Source organism: Podarcis liolepis (assembly GCF_965112155.1).
Source record: "Podarcis liolepis genome assembly, chromosome: 3".
Lineage (NCBI taxonomy): Eukaryota > Metazoa > Chordata > Lepidosauria > Squamata > Lacertidae > Podarcis > Podarcis liolepis.
The window spans coordinates 73,492,686-73,511,532 of NC_139557.1; the positions used below are offsets into that span (position 1 = coordinate 73,492,686).

Genomic DNA, 18,847 nt, shown 5'->3' on the forward strand with positions numbered 1-18,847 from the left:
AGGATCGGCACCAATTTTACCTTCACCAGTATACATAAAATCATATATAATGTAGATACCCAATTATAAGCAATTCAGGATAGCTTAATCTCAGGCTTCTGAGTTCAAGCCCAACAATAGGCAAAGAATTCCTGCCTTGCAAGAGGTTAGACTAGATGGCTCTCAAGGTCCCTTCCAATGTTACAAAGTTCAGGAAGATCTCTTAGGATTGGGTACCTATTTGGTGTCACTCATTCCTTAGCTAAGCCTAATAGATTCAAATGTTGCTCCATATGCAATTGCATGAGAAATCTGGAAATATTAATTCTTCTGGCTGTGATTCAGAGAGACCTTGAATTATACACTGGGATTTCTGTATTCACAGCAGCGCTCTGGAACACACAATAGCCTCATTCAAAGTTAACAAAAGCAGTGTGGATTATTTAGGGGGAAACGGCACACTACATTGCAGCCATGTGTGACATTAACCTGACATTCCTTCTACACTGCAAAATGCTCTTGGAAGGGGGTGATTTGCTGACAAGAGATTGGGAGGGGGGAAAGGAAGTTTTTAACCAGGCATGTTACCCCTGGAACTCCCCCAGCTGCTTTTGCCCCAACCTAGTGCCTGTGAAGTATGCACAGATCCAGAGTACAATGGTTTGAGCAGGGCAGTTTAAATAAATAATAATAAATTTTATTTATACCCCACCCTCCCCAGCCAGAGCCAGGCTCAGGGCGGCTAACACCAGTAAAATTACAGTAAAAACATAATAGGGGGAAAAACCAATTTAAAATACAGGTTAAAATGCAATTTAAAATGCAGCCTGCCTCATTCTAAAAGTAGCCCATAGATCAAAACCATAAGGGTCAGACTGAGTCCAAACCAAAGGCCAGGCAGAATAGCTCCGTCTTGCAGGCCCTGCAGAAAGATGTCAAGTCCCACAGGGCCCTAGTCTCTTGTGACAGAGCGTTCCACCAAGTCAGGGCCAGTACTGAAAAAGCCCTAGAGAAATGGTGGCTGCCTAAGCCATCCCTTACCTCATGTTCCTTCTACAATGCAAGTGATTTCCTCTTGAAAACACTTAGCAAGAGAGAACCAGCTGCCACAGCTAGAGCTAAAACAAGTATCTGAAAGGTGAGAGATGGAAATGCACACTCCGCACTCAAATAGACTAGGATCCAGCCTCCAAGGAGCCTTTTCTGCCCTCCACACCTGCTAGCCATTCCCCCTTCCTCAAAGGAAGGCTTTTTTGCAGGTTGGAAGGAGGGAGGAGGGAGGAGGGAGGAGGAAGTTTTCACAATGCAAGGCAAGAGGATGGAAAGAGTGATGAAACTTAAGTAATAGGGGATTTTTGTTTTTTCAAACTCGCTTAATTTCCAGGGCAAGCTGGGGGTGGCTCACACATCCCTAATCACTGTTTCAATACATTTGGTTGCAATGTACCATGTCCTTATTTACTTCTTAAGGCTCTGAATGGTATTTTAATTGGTCTGAAAGTTGTTAGTGTGCTCACCAGCAATTTCTCTGGAGCTAATTCAATGAATGAAGTGCAACGCATCAGGAAATTCATTTCAAATCAACAGAAGGCTGCTTGGACAGTTTTATGTTCTGGGGAACAGAGACACACCTGTACGGTACTTACCCTGCTGGTATGCTTAGGAGTCGAAACATCTGTAAGAAAAGGAAGCAAACAATTAGATGCTCCTGGAAAGTTCGGGATAATTTTAATTTTCAAAAAAAATCCAACGTTAAATAATCCTACTGCTGCTTTCAGTGTCTATTACATCACAATATATTTCGAATTGTTTTATTCCACATCCTTATTTTCAGTAGAATACTTAATTTGGGCAAGTTTTAAGAATTCAAATCTATTCAACATATTAATCTATGGCTCATATTTGCAGCTTGCACTGGGGGGAAAGTCACACTTCTATGCTCCCTGAATCTACAATCCAGACCCTTGGGCACATGTCCATCTTATGGCACCTCAATGCTGCTAAAGGCACTGGTAAGATGGTATGAAATCTGAATTGCAAATTTCCATGACATTCTTCCCTGGTGCACCCAGCCAAACAATGGGCAAGTGGAAGTTACCAGAGGCTGCAGCCCCACCAGCAGCAGGCATAGGAAACCTCCCGGTATGAGGCATTTTGGGGGAAGACATGCTGCCATCATATGACAACAGTGGATCTGATCCAGACTTCTTTGCTGCCCCATTCTGGTAACTGGCACAGTGAAGGGGCATCTTCTTCACTGCCCAACTTCTGCCTAGGCCACCATGAGCGCCAGGCTAGGCGTGGTCTGGCTCTTTAACCTTCTGCCTTAAACAAGACACATGAAATATATTGGTGGAATAGAGCTGAGAAGTTTTCTTGTGCTTTCTCTAGCAACACTGCACCAACTGAGTGCTGACACAGCCTGGTCCAGAGAAGGAAGACACATATCTAATAATTAACTCTTTATTGGCAAGAGAAGCACTTACAGCAGCTTCCACAGTGCTCCGTATACACACGCTTTTAGCCTCTAGGCAACTGTCCACAGGTCTGGCCCTATGGAGCAGGTGCAGCAACAGTGGGGCCACTCCCCTCCCCTGCCTTATATACCTTCCTCTGACAGGTTGCATGCCCACAGCATGAGACTTCTCCTGCATGGAAGTCATTGCTGCTCTTCCCTTTTCAAGCCCCTCCTGGTTCTAGGAGACAGTGGGATGGGGGAAGGTGAAGAATCTACTCATCCACACCAGAACCATCCCTTCTTCCTCCACCACATCCTGTGCACCTTCCTCCATCTCCAAATGCCCAGAGTCTCACTTCCCTGGCTCCTGCCTTGCAGGTGGTGTGACACCCCATAAATCACTGGCCCTCTCTCCTGAGTCACTCCCCTGGTCCTCTGTCTCTGCTGCACACTCTTTGGAGCCTGCCTGCCAGATTACTAACCCACCAATATATATGGAATTATGAATTTTAAAATTGAGGACATGCTTATGGGATGGGGCAATACCTAGGGGAGTTTCAAGTTGCTAAGAACTGGTGTTTTACAGACCAGCCAAAGTCTACAGATTTGGCTCAGTCACATAAGAACAAATTGTAACAGTCTCTGTGTTTTGTTTTCGATATACTGTACAATGTTTGGAAAGATTTCAAGCTGAATGCAAATGGTTGCTTTTCCTCACTAATCAATGTGATGTTCTGACTGATGTATCTTTTTTTTCACCTGTATGCGTTGAGGTTCCTTTATACAAAAAAAGCCAAAACAAAATAACCATGAAACAATAATCCTGCATGATTAAAAACGAGAGTAAATTCCTGTAACTTCTCTCCTCCTAATGTTAATCTGTCACAGAATATAAAATATATTGGCTCACTGGCTCACTTGGTTTCTGTGTTCTTGAGTACATTGAAAACAAACAGACTTTTGCTGAACTTTGCAATGCAATCCTCAACATCTGCAGAAAAGTCAAGACTGAACAGTTCCCTCTTTTCAGACCAGCTGAAAAGAGAAACAAAAGGAAATACCCCTTGGGAATTGTCTGCTAACGTCAACAAGGGTAAGGGGATCATTAGCAGTAGAAATGATAGGTTACCACATGGGAGAGAGCAGGAATCCAATGTAGAACAGATTTACGTCAAGGGAACTATTTCATTCTCTCCGAAGGAACCCTACTGTAACTACAACATACGTACATTTGTACTAAAGACGTATTTTATGCACTGTACTCTAGGGACTGAAAATATGACACTGAGCAAATATTCAAATGTCCTCTGGACAAACACGAGCACTGGAAAAATGACAAGAACATACATTCCTTTATTTCTTCAGGATATTTGAACAAATCTGTTTTGAATAATACTCTACCTTTTTCCTAAGGGCTTATCCACACTTCCTCTTGTCCTGCTGCTTTCCCCCCAGGGAAAACCACTCTTTAGCACTCATTCAGAGCAAATGGCAATTCAGGTTCTCTCCAGATTGAGATTTGCTCTCATTTAGCACTAAAGAGTGGAAAAGGAGTGGGACAAAGGGATGAATGCTGTGGAGTAAAGATTCATGGTAGAACAGAACAGAATAGAATAGAATAACTGAGTTGGAAGAGACCCTGAAGATCATCTAGTCCAACCTCCTGCAAAGCAGGAATATGCAGCTGTCCCTTACGGGGATCGAACCTACAACCTTGGCATTATTAGCACCACACTCTAACCAGCTGAGCTATCAGCATAATAAAAAAACACTCAGAGGAGAAAATAATTAAACATGTAACTAGAAAAAAGCATGAAAATTATATTATTTCATGTGACATGTTCATTTCATCTCTGAAATACATAGAAGAAAAAGAATGCAACTCTAAAATGTTTTTCTCTTCACGCATTTCTCTGTAGCCTCCCTATCTTTTCTTCCAAATGAATTTATACCTGCCACAACTCCCTGAATTTAATGTTATATAGCAGCAACCTCTCCAAACAGAATTAAGAGCTTTCACTTTACTGTAACACAGAAAGGGCAAAAGCCTTTAAAATGTTTAGGAGCAAGGAGACTATATACAGGACAGCCCGAACTGTTACTTTGTGGCGTGCCTGCTTTGCTCCTGCAGGCTGCTCAGCTCAACATTCAGTGATGAATTCCCTCAAGGGATCTTCTGAGGCTGTTTCATCACAGTGCTTTGTTCTATGACAATAGAGGTGTGCTCACCTCTGCAGAGAGAAAGCAGCCTTGAAGAAGCGAGGCTGTTTTATGCAGGCGGATGAGTCACCTTTGAAGGTCCAAGAGGCTCCCACCGCCCCCACTTTGTAATGAAGTTCTTGTATCAAAATTTAAGAGCAAATGTCAATAAAATGAAAACAGACATCAACGGTCTTGGCAAGCAAGTACAGAGATCACATTGACTGTGGTGAATAATATATTAAATTACACATTGTTTTTATTGCATCCCAGTAAACTCTAAAGCCGGATCTGGGTGGAATAATGGTCCCTGGGATATGAGGTCTGGTAGGATTGGGAGTGTCCATGCAGTGATCACTGTCAGAACTAGAAACTCAAAGAAACAAAGACGCTGGGGCCAATGGGGGGCACCACTAGGACTAGTTGTGCCTGTTCCCATATCTTGTACAGAATTCTTGGTAGGATCACCACCAGAGGAAAAGCATAATGGAATCCAAGAGGCCATGGTGATATCAGAATGTCCCAGGCCTCTGCTCCTGGGTCCTGGAACCGCTAGTAGTAGTATGGGAGGCAAAGAGGTCTACATTGAAGAGCCCAGGGTTCCCTGAAGGTGTCTGAACACCAAGTTGTGAAGCATCCATTCCCTTGGATCCAGCCTGGTGCAACTCAGACAACTGGCCTGTGTGTTGGATGTACCAGAGATGTGTTTCAGAGAGATGCTAAAGAGATGCTTCTCTGCCCAGAACAGGAACAAAGTAGTCTCTTGTTGCAGATCTGTTTTGGTCCCTCCTTCTCTGTTTATCTAGGACTGCACACTCGTGTTGTCTGTTCTAATCAAGACATGGGGCAGGCACCCGCAGCAGAAGTACTGAATGGCTAGTTGTGCTACAGAGAGTTTGAGCCATTTGACGCTGTGTTGGAACTTGGTGGCTGTCCAGTCCACTGAGATTAACTGTCCCTCGCAATGTGCTCCCCAGTCTTGTAGGCTTGGTATCTGATGTTATGGTTCTTTGGTAGCCAAACCTTTCCAAAGGTTGGTCTCCCTGGTCCACCAGTGCATGCTCTCTTGTCAATGTGGAGGGATTGGAACATAGAGATGATTGCTGTGGATAATCAACCATTGGTGTGGTAAGAGGAACCACTGAAGCGGTCTCACATGCAATTGGGCCTGTGAAGTGAATTGTGAGGCCAACATGCATAGACCCAGGATACAGGCTAACAACATGATGTCCATCCTCTTGGACAATATCAATAGTTTGGCATCAGCTTTAATCTTGACTGGGGTAGAGAGAGGAAGATCTCTGGGCCTGTGTTGAAGTGGAGGATGGGCTGAAGGATAATCCTCAAAGCCCAGGAAGGAGAGGAATGACATGCCTATGTCACAACCTGTGCTGAGCTAGTTTCCTCTGGGGCACTGAACTGGACATGCAGTGGCCAGGAAACAGCAGGGAGAACAAGGGTAACTGGTCTAACATTGTCTCTAGAACGATGGGTCCACTTCTCCTGCTTTTCCCACCTAAACTGCTTCTGCACTACACTGGCAGTAGACTGTAGATGCTTTGTGTTTTGCAAAGCCTTATGGGGCTGCTGGGTCTCACAATCGCCCATCAGGGCTTGCTGTGATCCCAAAGAGGCCATCTCACCCTTTAAGGGAGGGCAGAGTCTTATGAGGGAACAGAGGGTCACCACACACAACTGCTGCAAGGAAGCAGTGGGTCCCAAAGGCCTGATTTTGCCTGCTCAGGAGCACTGGGCCCATCTGGGCCTTGTCAGGAAACCCTTTCTGTCATGGATTGTGGGGGGGGGGGGGTTTGGGGGAATCTTGACAAACATAGTTGTGCCTGTAAAAATCCTCTGGTACCAAAGGGATGCAATCTGTAACCAAAGCTGCAAAGGGCCGCTCTGATTTCCAGGGTGGGGGCAAGCACTGCCACAGCCACTTGCAGAGCTTCCAGGAAGCTTTCTAGCATCCTAGCTGCTGCCAAGCTCAGCCCACAGCCATGATCGGTGAAATCAGATAAAAATTGTGGCCAGGAGTAAACGCCCCAGGCAAGCTGCCTGCTTCTCCCTCTTCTGAAGAGGGGAAACAGGAAAGGGGGAAGAGAGATCTAGAATTTTTCTTTTTTTAAGAAATAAGAATAAGAATAATAAGAGGGTTAAAGAGTGAAGTGAGGAAGAATAAGCTAACCCAAAATGATGAAATAAGAAGAACCAAAGGCAATGCGACTGCTTTATTGAGGCAAGAGCAAAAAACTGAAGAGGGGACAGCCTATCGCCTTGTAATAGCTACTCCTGCCTTTGCCCACTAGAGGCACAAGGAAGCCCAACTCCGTTGATTTATGGCTGTGCTTGTAAGTCAAAATAACTTCTCAGAAAGGAGAAGGAGTAGACATACTTACTCTCCTTCCTTGGAGGTTTTTAAGCAGAGGTTGGATGGTCATCTGTCATGGGTGCTTTAGCTGAGTTTCCTGCATTGCAGGGGGTTGGACTAAATGACCCCTGGGGTCCCTTCCAACTCCACGATTCTATGATTCTATTCCTACAACTGCATGTTCAAAATTGTATGGAAATACAATTCCAGAATCAGCCCAATCATCAGGAGAATGATTCCAAAAGTTACTGAGATATTACCTTCCTCTGTGTTGTGTTTCCTTCTCAGCCATTTTTCCACTGTTTCAGCACTTACACTTTCTGACACAAATTCATCCAGTACCTGGGGATGGAGAGAAAGATAGGCCTTCACTTTTTCATCTGTCAAACCTGAAAAAGAGAACATTGCTGTTTATACTATGACTATTTTAATGAGAAATGTTATGGAAATAACAAAAAAGACAATCAGGAATGAGCTCTGTTGTGCCATGTACATCAGAATCACCTGGCCTGAAAACTTTGCAATAATTCAAAAGGTGATAACAGAAAGATATAATGGAGGCCTGCAGTCTGCAAGTAACAAATTGCATGAAAGTCCACTAACTGACCACTATGAAATAAACCCATGAGCAGAAAGCGAAAGGTAGGCAAACAGTTGCTGAGCCACTGGCAAATGAAAACCAATGTGTAAATATGAAGGGCCAAGTGTCTGGAGGACCTTGAAAGAGAGCCAAGTAGACAAGTAACTAAATGGATTTTTTAAAAAAATAAATTAAAGCAACAACTTTAATTAATGTAAACATGCATTAATTAGTGTGAGTTTTGTTAAAGTAGAAACAGACTTTTGAGGAAACATTGCACTGAGTTGACAAAGCAACACTTCAGTGAGTTCAGATACATGTGTCTGAACAGGTTTCAGATGGCACATGAAAAATCTGGGGGGGGGGGGCGGATCTAAAAATAAAGATTACCAAACATTTGCTATATTTCAAAAAGTGAAAATCAGGACACAAGGTGTTGAGCTTCCGATAAGGGTTGCCAAATTTTCCCACACATTTAAGCAATTTCTGCCCGGACACTGTTTCCAACTCCTATGTTCCAGTTATGTCCAAGAAATTCCGGACGTATGGCAGCCCTATTCCCACCCCACCTCACCTGCGTGTGTGCTATCCATTGATATAGATCTAAGAAGCAATAGTGGATGCACATGTGTTGAAAGCAATACACAAGTCTCTACTGCTAAGTGGGGGGCGGGGGGAGCAAAGAGCGAAGAAATTGCCATTGCCAGATAGCACTGTGTGATAGCAACTGAATGATGGCGTGTACTAGGACTCCTCTCAGCAGCACAGTGCAAGGTCATGACCTGGAGAGTACCCTATTCATCTCATAAAACAAAACAAAATAGGAGCTATTTCCAAATATATTTCTTCTTCCAAAGAAAAGCATACGCATACGAATAGAGACAAGTATGCACACACACACACACACACAAGCAGAGTAGCTAAGATTTGGATATAACCACAGACCTCAAGTTATTGCACTGAAAGGAAAGAGAAAGTGGAATCTTATAAAGGAGGTATTGTGATGATTTTTTTTCAAAGGAAAGGAATTGTACTTAATGAAAATATACCATGTCCCACTGCAATGTCACCAGATTCACTCCATTGGAATTACAATTGGCAAAAACAAATAAAGCCTGCAAACGGTACACATGTAGTTGGCTACTTAAGCAGACATGGCCCAATTCTGAGCTTGAACCGTTGTTGCTCTTCAATGGTTCAAATGTGACTTTCCCACAAGTTCCAAAAATGAAGCAGGGCAACAAATCTCTGCCAGCATAATTCAAGCTTGACCTAGCCTCACACATCTTCTAGTCATTACACAAAGACAGAGGTGCTAGTTCCAACAGTATTTATTCCCAGAGAAAAATGGCCAAAAAGCTCCCTTCATAAGTTTCAAACACAAGGCAAAAATCTTGCATGCGAGTACTGACAAACCTCCTAAAGCTGGTCCACCTGTTTTGTGTGTCACGATTCATCCCTGCTTGATTGTTGATATTGTTGAACCACAGCTCCCATCATCCATGACCACTGGTCATGATGGCTGTGGCTGATGGGAGTTGTAGTCCCAACAACATCTGAAGCATACCAAACTTAAAGAAATTGGTACTAAACAAGTTTGTACTAGGAATGTTTCTTGCCTGCTTTGAATAGACAAACCAGCAAGTATGTCTGTCTTTCATGCCTGCACCTTTTACAGCAGGAATGGGAAATCTCCAGAAGTTTTGAGGCTATTGCTCCCATCATACTGGCCAAAATGTGAGTGAGCATCCTACAGCATCAGGAAAGCTGCAAGTTCCCTATCCCTGTTCTACAGCATGAAAATAAAGACTCTCACTTTAAAGATAACGAGCGGGTAACAGCAGCAAACAATAGCACAGTTCTGAGAGTACTGAAGTAATCAAATACACAAATAAACTGAAAGCAATAATAATAGCCTGACAGACATGGTAGAATTTTAAACAGAAAATGTTAACATACATGACAGAATGTCATTATTCATGACGGAGTCATTTCTGTGTCCTCACTTACCCTTACTTAAAGCCCATTGATGTCCACGGTCCTGTTTATGCATAATAATTCAGGATCACAGTCACTGAGACTAAAACAAGTATCTTCAAAACACTGTACTAGAAAAACAACAGCTTACATTTCATAATAATTTTTAAAAAGCAGCTCTGGTCGCCTCATAACTTTGAGTTTAGCATGCAAGGTTTTCCTGATCTTACAAGTTTTTCATTGCAAAAATCCATTTCCTATCTTCACGTTGCAAGAGCAATACGATACAAATATTTTTCAAAGGTGTGTCGGAAACAAGTGCAGCAAATCGCCTAGAGGGAGTAAGTTGCATGTTTTCACAAACAGAAAACACACTGAATACAAAAGTGATAATTAGTTCTGCTGGGGACAGAACTAATTAGAATAACTCCTTAACTACTGCTTCTCACTGTGAATGCGTGGATAAGAAACATTTGTTTTAGCACAAATAATAAAAAATTATTCCTTCATCATCGTTATTTCTACAATAATAATATTTTTATGTAATGCTTCTAAAGCATTCAAAACACTTCATATACACTCATAATCCTTATAACAACTGACTTGTAAAGTCAGTATTATTCTTATGGGGGTATTGTGGCTGAGAGATGTACCTTATTTATGCATTGCTCATGTGTAGTACAACTGGGTGTCAGGGGACTCAGCTACACAGCTGCAAATAAAATGTTTTAAATGTGTTGTAAAGTGCAATATACAAATGTGACACAAGACGGCAACAGTGAGCTATGCCAAATTCAATGTATTTTTCAAAATTTTTTTTAAAAAAGCATTTTCACAGCATTGTTTATATGTGTGTAGATTCCATCCTGAAGTAACATCTAGGCACAAGGAGCGTCTAGCAACTCTGCCATTCTATTCAGACAATTGCTCACAATGCATGTTTGTTTACTTTTAAAAATCCAGTCAGGAGTAAGACTAAAGGTGCGGCCCCACTCTGGTCTGTGAACATGGCCTGTAAGCAAGTTACACGTGTGCAGGGATACATGGTCTGCCTAAGGCTACCTACCTAGTGAGCTTTGAATTATAGACTTACCAGCTCACAGTGCCTTTTATCAGCTTTGGGTCATAAACTTCACACTTCACTAGGTAGAGATAGCCTTGCCAGTTATCCATGTTCTTGCTACCTTCTTGTTAATATTTTATTACAATGCGCTTTGTGTGGAGCTGGCTTCAAAAACAGTCTAGAATTTTTTGTCAGTCCAAAATAGGGTGGCAAGCTTGTTAACTGGGACTGGGCGATCTGACATTACTCCTGTCCTCCGAGAGTTGCCTCCCAGTGTTTCTTGGCTCAGTTCATGGTGCTGGTTAAGTCCTGCATCATTTGCTGATAGATCACCTCCTCCCACATATAGCTACGCAGACAATGAGGTCACCTCTGAAGGCCCTTCTCCAGGTGCCCTCACCAAATAAGGTGAAGCAGTTGGCTACCAGGAAGAAGGCTTTGTTGGCTATAACACCCTGATGATGGAATGTCCTCTTCAGAGAAGCTCCCTTGGTGCCCACTATATCCTTTTTGATATGAGGACATTCTTATTTCCCCAGAATTCGAAGCAGATTTTTAATGGCTCTTTAGCAGCATTTAATGGATGAAATTCAACATGGCACTAAGAGGGTTTTTTCATCAATGCATGCATTTCTGCTTGTCAGACAGAACCATGTCTCCTCTCCACCCCCACATTGTTCTGTTGGTTCTCCTGACCCTCCAGAGCAGATTTTCTTCTGGGAGGGAACATTGGGGGGGGGAGCTCTTGTGCACTAGCTGGAGTCCTTCTGCTGGCTTTCACCAACACACCAGGTTAGTTGAATCCAGTCAAATGTTTTTGCTTTTAGATCTGTTGCACTGGTTGAGAATTCTATTGGATTGTTTTTTTTCTTATGCTGCTGCCTAATACTTTTCAATGCCACATTCTGCATTTTAAAATTTCTAAATTGTATTTTTAGAATATTTTAACTGATCATTGTCAGATGGCCAGGGAAACTTTGGTTATGGAGCAGAATATAAATGTAAGTGAAATCTCTTCTGCTTTTAAGTTATAGCCAAAGCATGTGTATACCACCGTTTAATATTCCTGCTGAATGATGGAATCTAGTGCTAAGAACACCCAGGATTGCTTCAAGAGAGTTTGTTTGTTTTATTTATTTATTGTTTTATTCAAGAGAGTTTGTTTTATTGTTTCCAGGGAGATTAGAGGACATTGGGTGTTTACTGAGCATTCATTCTGATTAGCTCGCAGGGAGGTTAGGTGACATTACACCAAGCAGATGCTGTCCCACTTTCCAGTTTCTATGTCCTGTCACTTTCCTTCTTGCAAAAGTCTGGTGCCAGGACTGGTTGGTTGGGCAAGAGCTCCAAACCAACTTTAATTATGCAACCTGAACTGGCCAATTGGATCCCACCCAAAAATAGAGACAAACTGGAAGTGCACAGCATCATAAAACACAGTCCTGTTTACATTGCATATAGATGCAAGTAACACAATCCATAGGTTCACCCAGCTCTTATGTTCACAGAGAACCCCTGAGTACGTTAGAGCACAATAGATCAAAATGCATTACTGTAAATCATTTTTAAAAAATGAATTTTGTAGAACTATGAATATATGAGTTTCTAAAAACCAATGTTAGAATCAGATATCCACAACTGTACTAATCCTAACCTACACCCCACCCCCAAGCACTGCCTGTTAATAAGTCTTACTTCAGAGTCTAGACTGATTGCAAGGCTGTGACCTTAAATTGGCCTTTACATTCTGGGAAAGCTTTTCCCACCCTGAAGTGGGAAACCACATGAGGCTCCAATACGGTTTTTTTTAAAAAATATCCACTATGAGACAGGATGGTACATCCCAAAGAGCTAAATAATGTCCTGCATATCCTGGGAACAGGAAATTCCTACCCTGTGAATTCCTGTTTCAGCATGCAAAAGGGGGGATTCTGCAGTTTATTGGGATAACAGAAAGACTAGCCATGCCTTTGTGGTCCATGCAAGAGGAGTGAATCATAACAGAATACCTTCCTGCCTCTTATCAAGACAAAATCCACAGGTAAGAAATCCCTTTTCGTAGTAATTTTTTAAGGCATCCATGGCATGTGTGTACACTGCTTCATTTGGATTAGAAGCTAATCCCATGAAATGAATCCCTTCTTTGTTCAAAACATCAGAATTCAACAGTAATTTTATAATATCCTTTTCAAGTCAGACTTTTTTAAAAAAAAAATAAAGAATCACAATCCATTTAAGTGAAGAATGCACAGCACAAAAAAAGCCCTAAGCAGTACCTAACAGTTGTGCTTGGACAAAAATCTGTCAACCACTAATAAGCAGAATGTGTTTTAGTGGAAACAAATTGAAAGTATCATTTTCAGTTACAGAGAATACAGTGGTACCTCGCAAGACGAATGCCTCGCAAGACAAAAAAACTCGCTAGACGAAAGGGTTTTTTGTTTTTTGAGCTGCTTCACAAGACGATTTTCCCTATGGGCTTGCTTTGCAAGACGGAAACGTCTTGCAAGTTTGTTTCCTTTTTCTTAACACCGCTAATACAGTTGCGACTTGACTTCGAGGAGCAACTCATAGAACGCAGTGTGGTAGCCTTTTTTGAGGTTTTTAAAGACTTTGGTGATTTTTGAAGCTTTTCCAAAACTTTCCCGACACCGTGCTTCGCAAGACGAAAAAAATCGCAAGACGACAAAACTCGCGGAATGAATTAATTTCGTCTTGAGAGGCACCACTGTATAATTGATTTATTCTATCGAATCCAAGCTTTGTTTTCCCACCAAAGAGCCCTTATACCAGGCATAGGCAAACTCGGCCCTCCAGATGTTTTGGGACTACAACTCCCATCATCCCTGACCACTGGTCCTGTTAGCTAGGGATGATGGGAGTTGTAGTCCCAAAACATCTGGAGGACTGAGTTTGCCTATGCCTGCCTTATACCTTCTCCAACTGCCCATGCGGAGTACAGGTAACTCACATCTTACGCTTGGTTTATTTACACGATTGCAGCGTTGCGTGGTTGGTGGAGGAAATAAATAAATAAATGGAGAGGGAGGAAACCCAGTCTCCGTTTATCTATTTCCCCCATCCCACATGCGCAAAGTTGTGATCACGGTTTACCCGGCTTTGGGAAGATGCTGCAAGGGCTCTGTCAGCATTTCAGCATTTCAGAGGCCTCACACAGCCCTTCCAAAGCTGGGTAAACAGGGCATCAGGCGCAAGGGCTCTGGCAGGGTCGTGGACTTCTCCCTTCTCTTTCCCAAAGCTGAGCAAGCACCTACTAGGCTTTGAGCAAGGAAGAAGGACTCTAGGACCTTGGCAGAGCCCTACCTTCCCAAAACCAGATAGGCAGTCCTGCACACTGCACAGGAGCCAGTTCCAGGGGTTCATGGCTTTATGCATTTTGCATACAAACATGGACCCCTGGAACCAAACCCTTGTGCAAGATGTGAGTTACCTGTAGCAGAGAGGGTATTCAGGGACTGGAGAGACCTCAAGTTCAGAAAGGTGAGCAGCATATAGTCTTAAAACCCATTTTAAAAATAAACCTTTGTCACATGCTACCTTGATATAGATCTTTTATCTACTACCCAAAAGGCAATACCATCTCACAACCGCTTTTCCCATTTGTTAGGTTTCCTTTTACCTGCTTTCAATCTTTGCATTCCCACTATTTTCAAAGGGAAATAAGGAAGTACAGTAAATAAGAGCAAGGCAAGGGAAACCTTTAATTAAGAGGCATGATTAGAAAGAAGATGGATACTTCTTCCCAAGAAAATGTTCCATCTGTTAACGATAATCTAAGCCTTCAAAACCAACTTTTTTTTTTCTGTGATAACTGTTATTACATGTAATCTATGGGCTAAATTACAAAGTTCAGCCTTAATTATGATCACTCTGCATAAGCATTAGGAGAAGCAGACCTCAGGTTTTTATGGATTGTTCCCTGCTTAGACTAAAGAAAACCAGCAGCTTCCTTCAGCACAACTGCAACAAAATTATCATTTGAACTTCTTGTTAAATTCATTTGACAGCAATTTCAGATTTATAAATATGATATATTAGCTCCCTCTATTCATTGGTTGGCTGTTACTGAAGAAGATTGACAGGAAACCACATGCAATAAAGTTTCATGCTCAATTGTGCATATCCAAATATTAGCCCACAAAAACTTTCAAAGGCACCATTTACTGCTCTCTGCCCATGAGCACTCCATACACAGAACACTAAAATACAGTGGTACCTCTAGTTACGAACTTAATTCGTTCTGGAGATCCGTTCTTAACCTGAAACTGTTCTTAACTAGAGGCATGCTTTTGCTAATGGGGCCTCTTGCTGCCGCTGGCACATGATTTCCGTTCTCATCCTGGGGCAAAGTTCTCAACTCGAGGTAACTCTTCCAGGTTAGCGGAGTTTGTAACCTGAAGCGTTTGTAACCTGAGGCATTTGTAACTCGAGGTACCACTGTATTAACATTAGTTATTTTAAAAAGTTCATGATCTAAGATTTTTGCTGTTTTGATATTCCCCCATTTCCCGCCAGTGGACATTACTGACTTTTTAATCAGTTAGCACAGGATTAATTATTTTAATTTCCCACCCTCACATCCCAAATACAGTTTTAATCAGTTTCAAACCATAAGGTTCTCTTCTATTTATGTGATCTAGTGCCGTCTCATCTGCTAAGCTCATATAAACTGAGCAAAATGAAACCCAAGGCCATTAAATTGATGCACCCTGTGGGAACATATAGAACACTTAGGTTACAAAATAAAGTTATTTAACACACTAGACGATAAAGGAAAAATAATCCTACTTTTAAAATCACTAATTAAATTCTTCACTAAAATATTTTGTAAGTTAATCGTTCCAGGAAAAAACAAAAACCAACGTAGCATTATATTAATGAGCTCAATTTACAAAGATTTTTTACCAATACAAGGGGCTCACTGAACATCAAGAATGTTACATTTCTTCTGATGTAGTACGATTGCATCTTGCACAGGAGTTACATTCCGAGGATGGTGCACATATACAGTGGTACCTCGGGTTACATACGCTTCAGGTTACAGACTCCACTAACCCAGAAATAGTACCTCAGGTTAAGAACTTTGCTTCAGGATGAGAACAGAAATTGTGCAGCGGCGGCAGCAGGAGACCCCATTAGCTAAAGTGGTGCTTCAGGTTAAGAACAATTTCAGTTTAAGAACGGACCTCCGGAACAAATTAAGTACTTAACCCAAGGTGCCACTGTACAAAAACCTGTATGCCAGAACCCCCTTGCATGACCATCCTTAACTTTCAAGCAAGGCAGAGCTGATGAAACATATAGGCATAGGAGCCCCTCAACAGTAGATTAAGCCTGCCAGTCCAAGGAATGGTATCCAACCAACTTGTTCCATCAACACAAAGATTCCACATTAAGGATATTATCCCACATGCCATCAGTTATATTCAAGAGTGTCCAACTGACTTTAGTGATTTCATAAATGAGCTAAATCAGGGATGGCTAACTTATGGTCTGCAGGCTGAATTTGATTCCCCAGGTGATTCTGGATGGCAAACAAAGCCTTTCAGTAATTTGGCTGCATTTTCAGAAAAAGGGTTTTGTTTTTTAACAACAGGTGGCACTGTTGTCCTCACACTGTTTTGGAGAGATCTTCAACAGTCTGACAGCAGAGCTTCTTACCTTTTCAAAAGAGTCCCTTCTCCTTCTGCTGCAGCACCATTCTTAGATCTAAGAAACAGAAGAGCATCCCTCTGTTTCCTATCTCAAAACCTTGGTGATGATGATGTGCCAGAGGCAGAAGGGGTTCTGTGTGTATGTCAATATGTGCATGCGCATGTGTGTCTGTGTTCATCTGTCCGTCCCCCCCTGAGGTTGAGTGTGCATGTGCACATATAAATTGGGCTCAGGTTGGCACGTGGTTCTCAGAGAGGTGGCAAATCCTCACTGTGGCCTTTGAGCCAAAAGAATGTTTAGTCGCCCCTGAGCTAATGACTGCAGCCTAGGTATGTAATAGCTAGATATGAATGCAAATTCAGTTCATTATTTAAGGAATGGGCACACTAGAAACTTTCAAATCATGGTTCAGCTATGGACTACAGAATCTTTTAATGGGTTGTTGAAGTTTTTTAATTACTGATGGTCATGCAACTCTGAAAGAGGAACACACATAAATATGGAAAGAAGCAGCAAATACAATGAAACCTCAGTTATATTTATGCAGTTGCAAACATAATTAGGCCATATTTGCATGGAATCATCACTGCATCCACTAGATGTGGCACTTAAGAGCTGAATAGCATCAGTAATTATGGGTGATTTTAAAACTCCAAGTAGACCTGCTGAAATCACCTGCTGAAATCAATATGCTTATGTTACTTAAGTTCATCCATTTTAGTAGCTCAACTCTGAGTATGGGTAATGCCAAATATCACAGTACTGTATTAAATTTTAAAGCTAATACCTTTTAGTGAAGACAGCCGTTACTCAAATAAAACCAGTATTATCACTCTTCCCTCACATAATAGCTGAAATATCACACAGACACCTTTCTCACTGATACAGGCTAGCATTCATGTTATTGTTAGATTTTGGCAGATCATGACTGCTTAGAACAGCATAAAAAAGGAGGATACACAGAATTTCTAACATAAAATAAAAAATGGACCTGGAGAAGTGCATGCACAGTACCTGCTCATGCACTTACAAGGGGCTCCCCTTGCCAACACAAGATCAGCACCATCTATGTTGGCAGCTTTTATCTCCAATTGAGAGGGAAGGTGAGGGAATAGGCAGAATCTGGCACCTACTACCCACTGCACCTACCTAACCTGAGTACTGAGTGTAAGTCAACAGCTTTTTAGATCCAGAACTGCTTTCTGCACAAGGGTCATATGAGTGTGCATTACACTTGAAACAGTGTGGTAATAATGCATAGCACAGAACTCCCTGCAAAGCACATATGGGTTCCATGCAGCCCTCACAAGCTTTCCCTGCAGGCAGCTGTGGGTTCAATCCATGCCATTCAAGCTGTGCCTGAAAAGGAAACGTGTTCCTTTGTATCCCTGACTTGAATTCAAAGAGAAAATCAGGAACAATCCATCCTAAATCTTCTTTCCTTTTTAGTCACAGCTTAAAGCAGGCTTCCTCAACCTTGGCCCTCCAAATGTTTTTGGCCTACAACTCCCATGATCCCTAGCTAGCAGGACCAGCGGTCAGGAATGCTGGGAACTGTAGTCTCAAAAACATCTGGAGGGCCGAGGTTGAGGAAGCCTGGCTTAAAGTCTCGCGTCACAGTTTGAGCCTTCCCATAACTCAATGCCATATATGGCAACAGGTCTGGAAAAGTTGGGCATCAATTGCCGTAAACAATTGTACAGAAAAGTTTTTAATGTTTGATGTTTTGATTTGTTGGAAGCCACCCAGAGTGGCTGGGGGAAACCTGTCAGATGGGCAGCATATAAATAATTTGTTGTTGTTGCTGCTGCTGCTGCTATTATTGTTATCATTGCTATTAAACAGCCTGGCTGACCAACCTCTGATGGGTCTAATTAGGTCCATGAGCTGCAGGTTTCCCTCCAATGCTGCAGCTCTTCCTTAAATGGTTTTAAATCCATAGACTACAATGCAGGAAGTTCAGCATGCTGTGAATACAGTGGTACCTCTGGATGCAAATGGGATCCATTCCGGAGCCCCGTTCGCATTCAGAGCAGAACGCAACCCACGTCTGCTTGTGCGCAATTCACGATTCGTCGCTTCTGCACATGCGCGTGGCGTTATTTTGAGCGTCTGCGCATTCGCAAGCAGCGAAACCCTGAAGTAACACGTTCCGTTACTTCCGGGTTGTCGTGGAGTGCAACCCGGAAACGCTCAACCTGAAGCAACTTCAAGCTGAGGTATGACTGTACAAGTCTATTTTCATGTCAGAAACAGAGGCTTAACATTACTCATACTGTTTTCTTCTACTAACTTCCTAAAGTGACATCTGTCTCCAACGTACATGACATTCTTGTTAGATCTCTCATGGCTCTGCTTCATCTATCCATTATGCCCTTTGATTTTGCTTCTTTCCACAGCCATGCACATTAAAACAGGGGTGGAGACCAGCCCTCAGGCCCAATTAATCCCATCAAGCCTCTCCATTTGGCATACAAGGCAGTATTGACCAAGCCACGTCCACCTGCCCTGCACCTGACATCATATGATCCTCAGGCCTTGCAA

General features: G+C 42.3%; 1 protein-coding gene across 14 annotated transcripts in view; it reads right to left on the minus strand.

Annotated features, from left to right (window-relative positions):
- The window catches only part of PDE10A (phosphodiesterase 10A), a 188,353-nt gene that overhangs the window by 50,310 nt on the left and 119,196 nt on the right, over positions 1-18,847 (minus strand). For 11 of the 14 annotated variants that reach the window (XM_083496429.1, XM_083496427.1, XM_083496425.1 and 8 more), the window contains 2 exons: positions 7,268-7,396; positions 1,626-1,654 (listed from right to left, as the gene is read on the minus strand). In XM_083496429.1, coding sequence (XP_083352555.1) covers positions 1,626-1,654; positions 7,268-7,396 — 158 coding nt within the window. Of the gene's footprint in view, positions 1-1,625; positions 1,655-4,389; positions 4,586-7,267; positions 7,397-18,847 lie in introns of those variants that run through there. The other 3 variants (XM_083496421.1, XM_083496418.1, XM_083496417.1) reach the window with 3 other exon arrangements.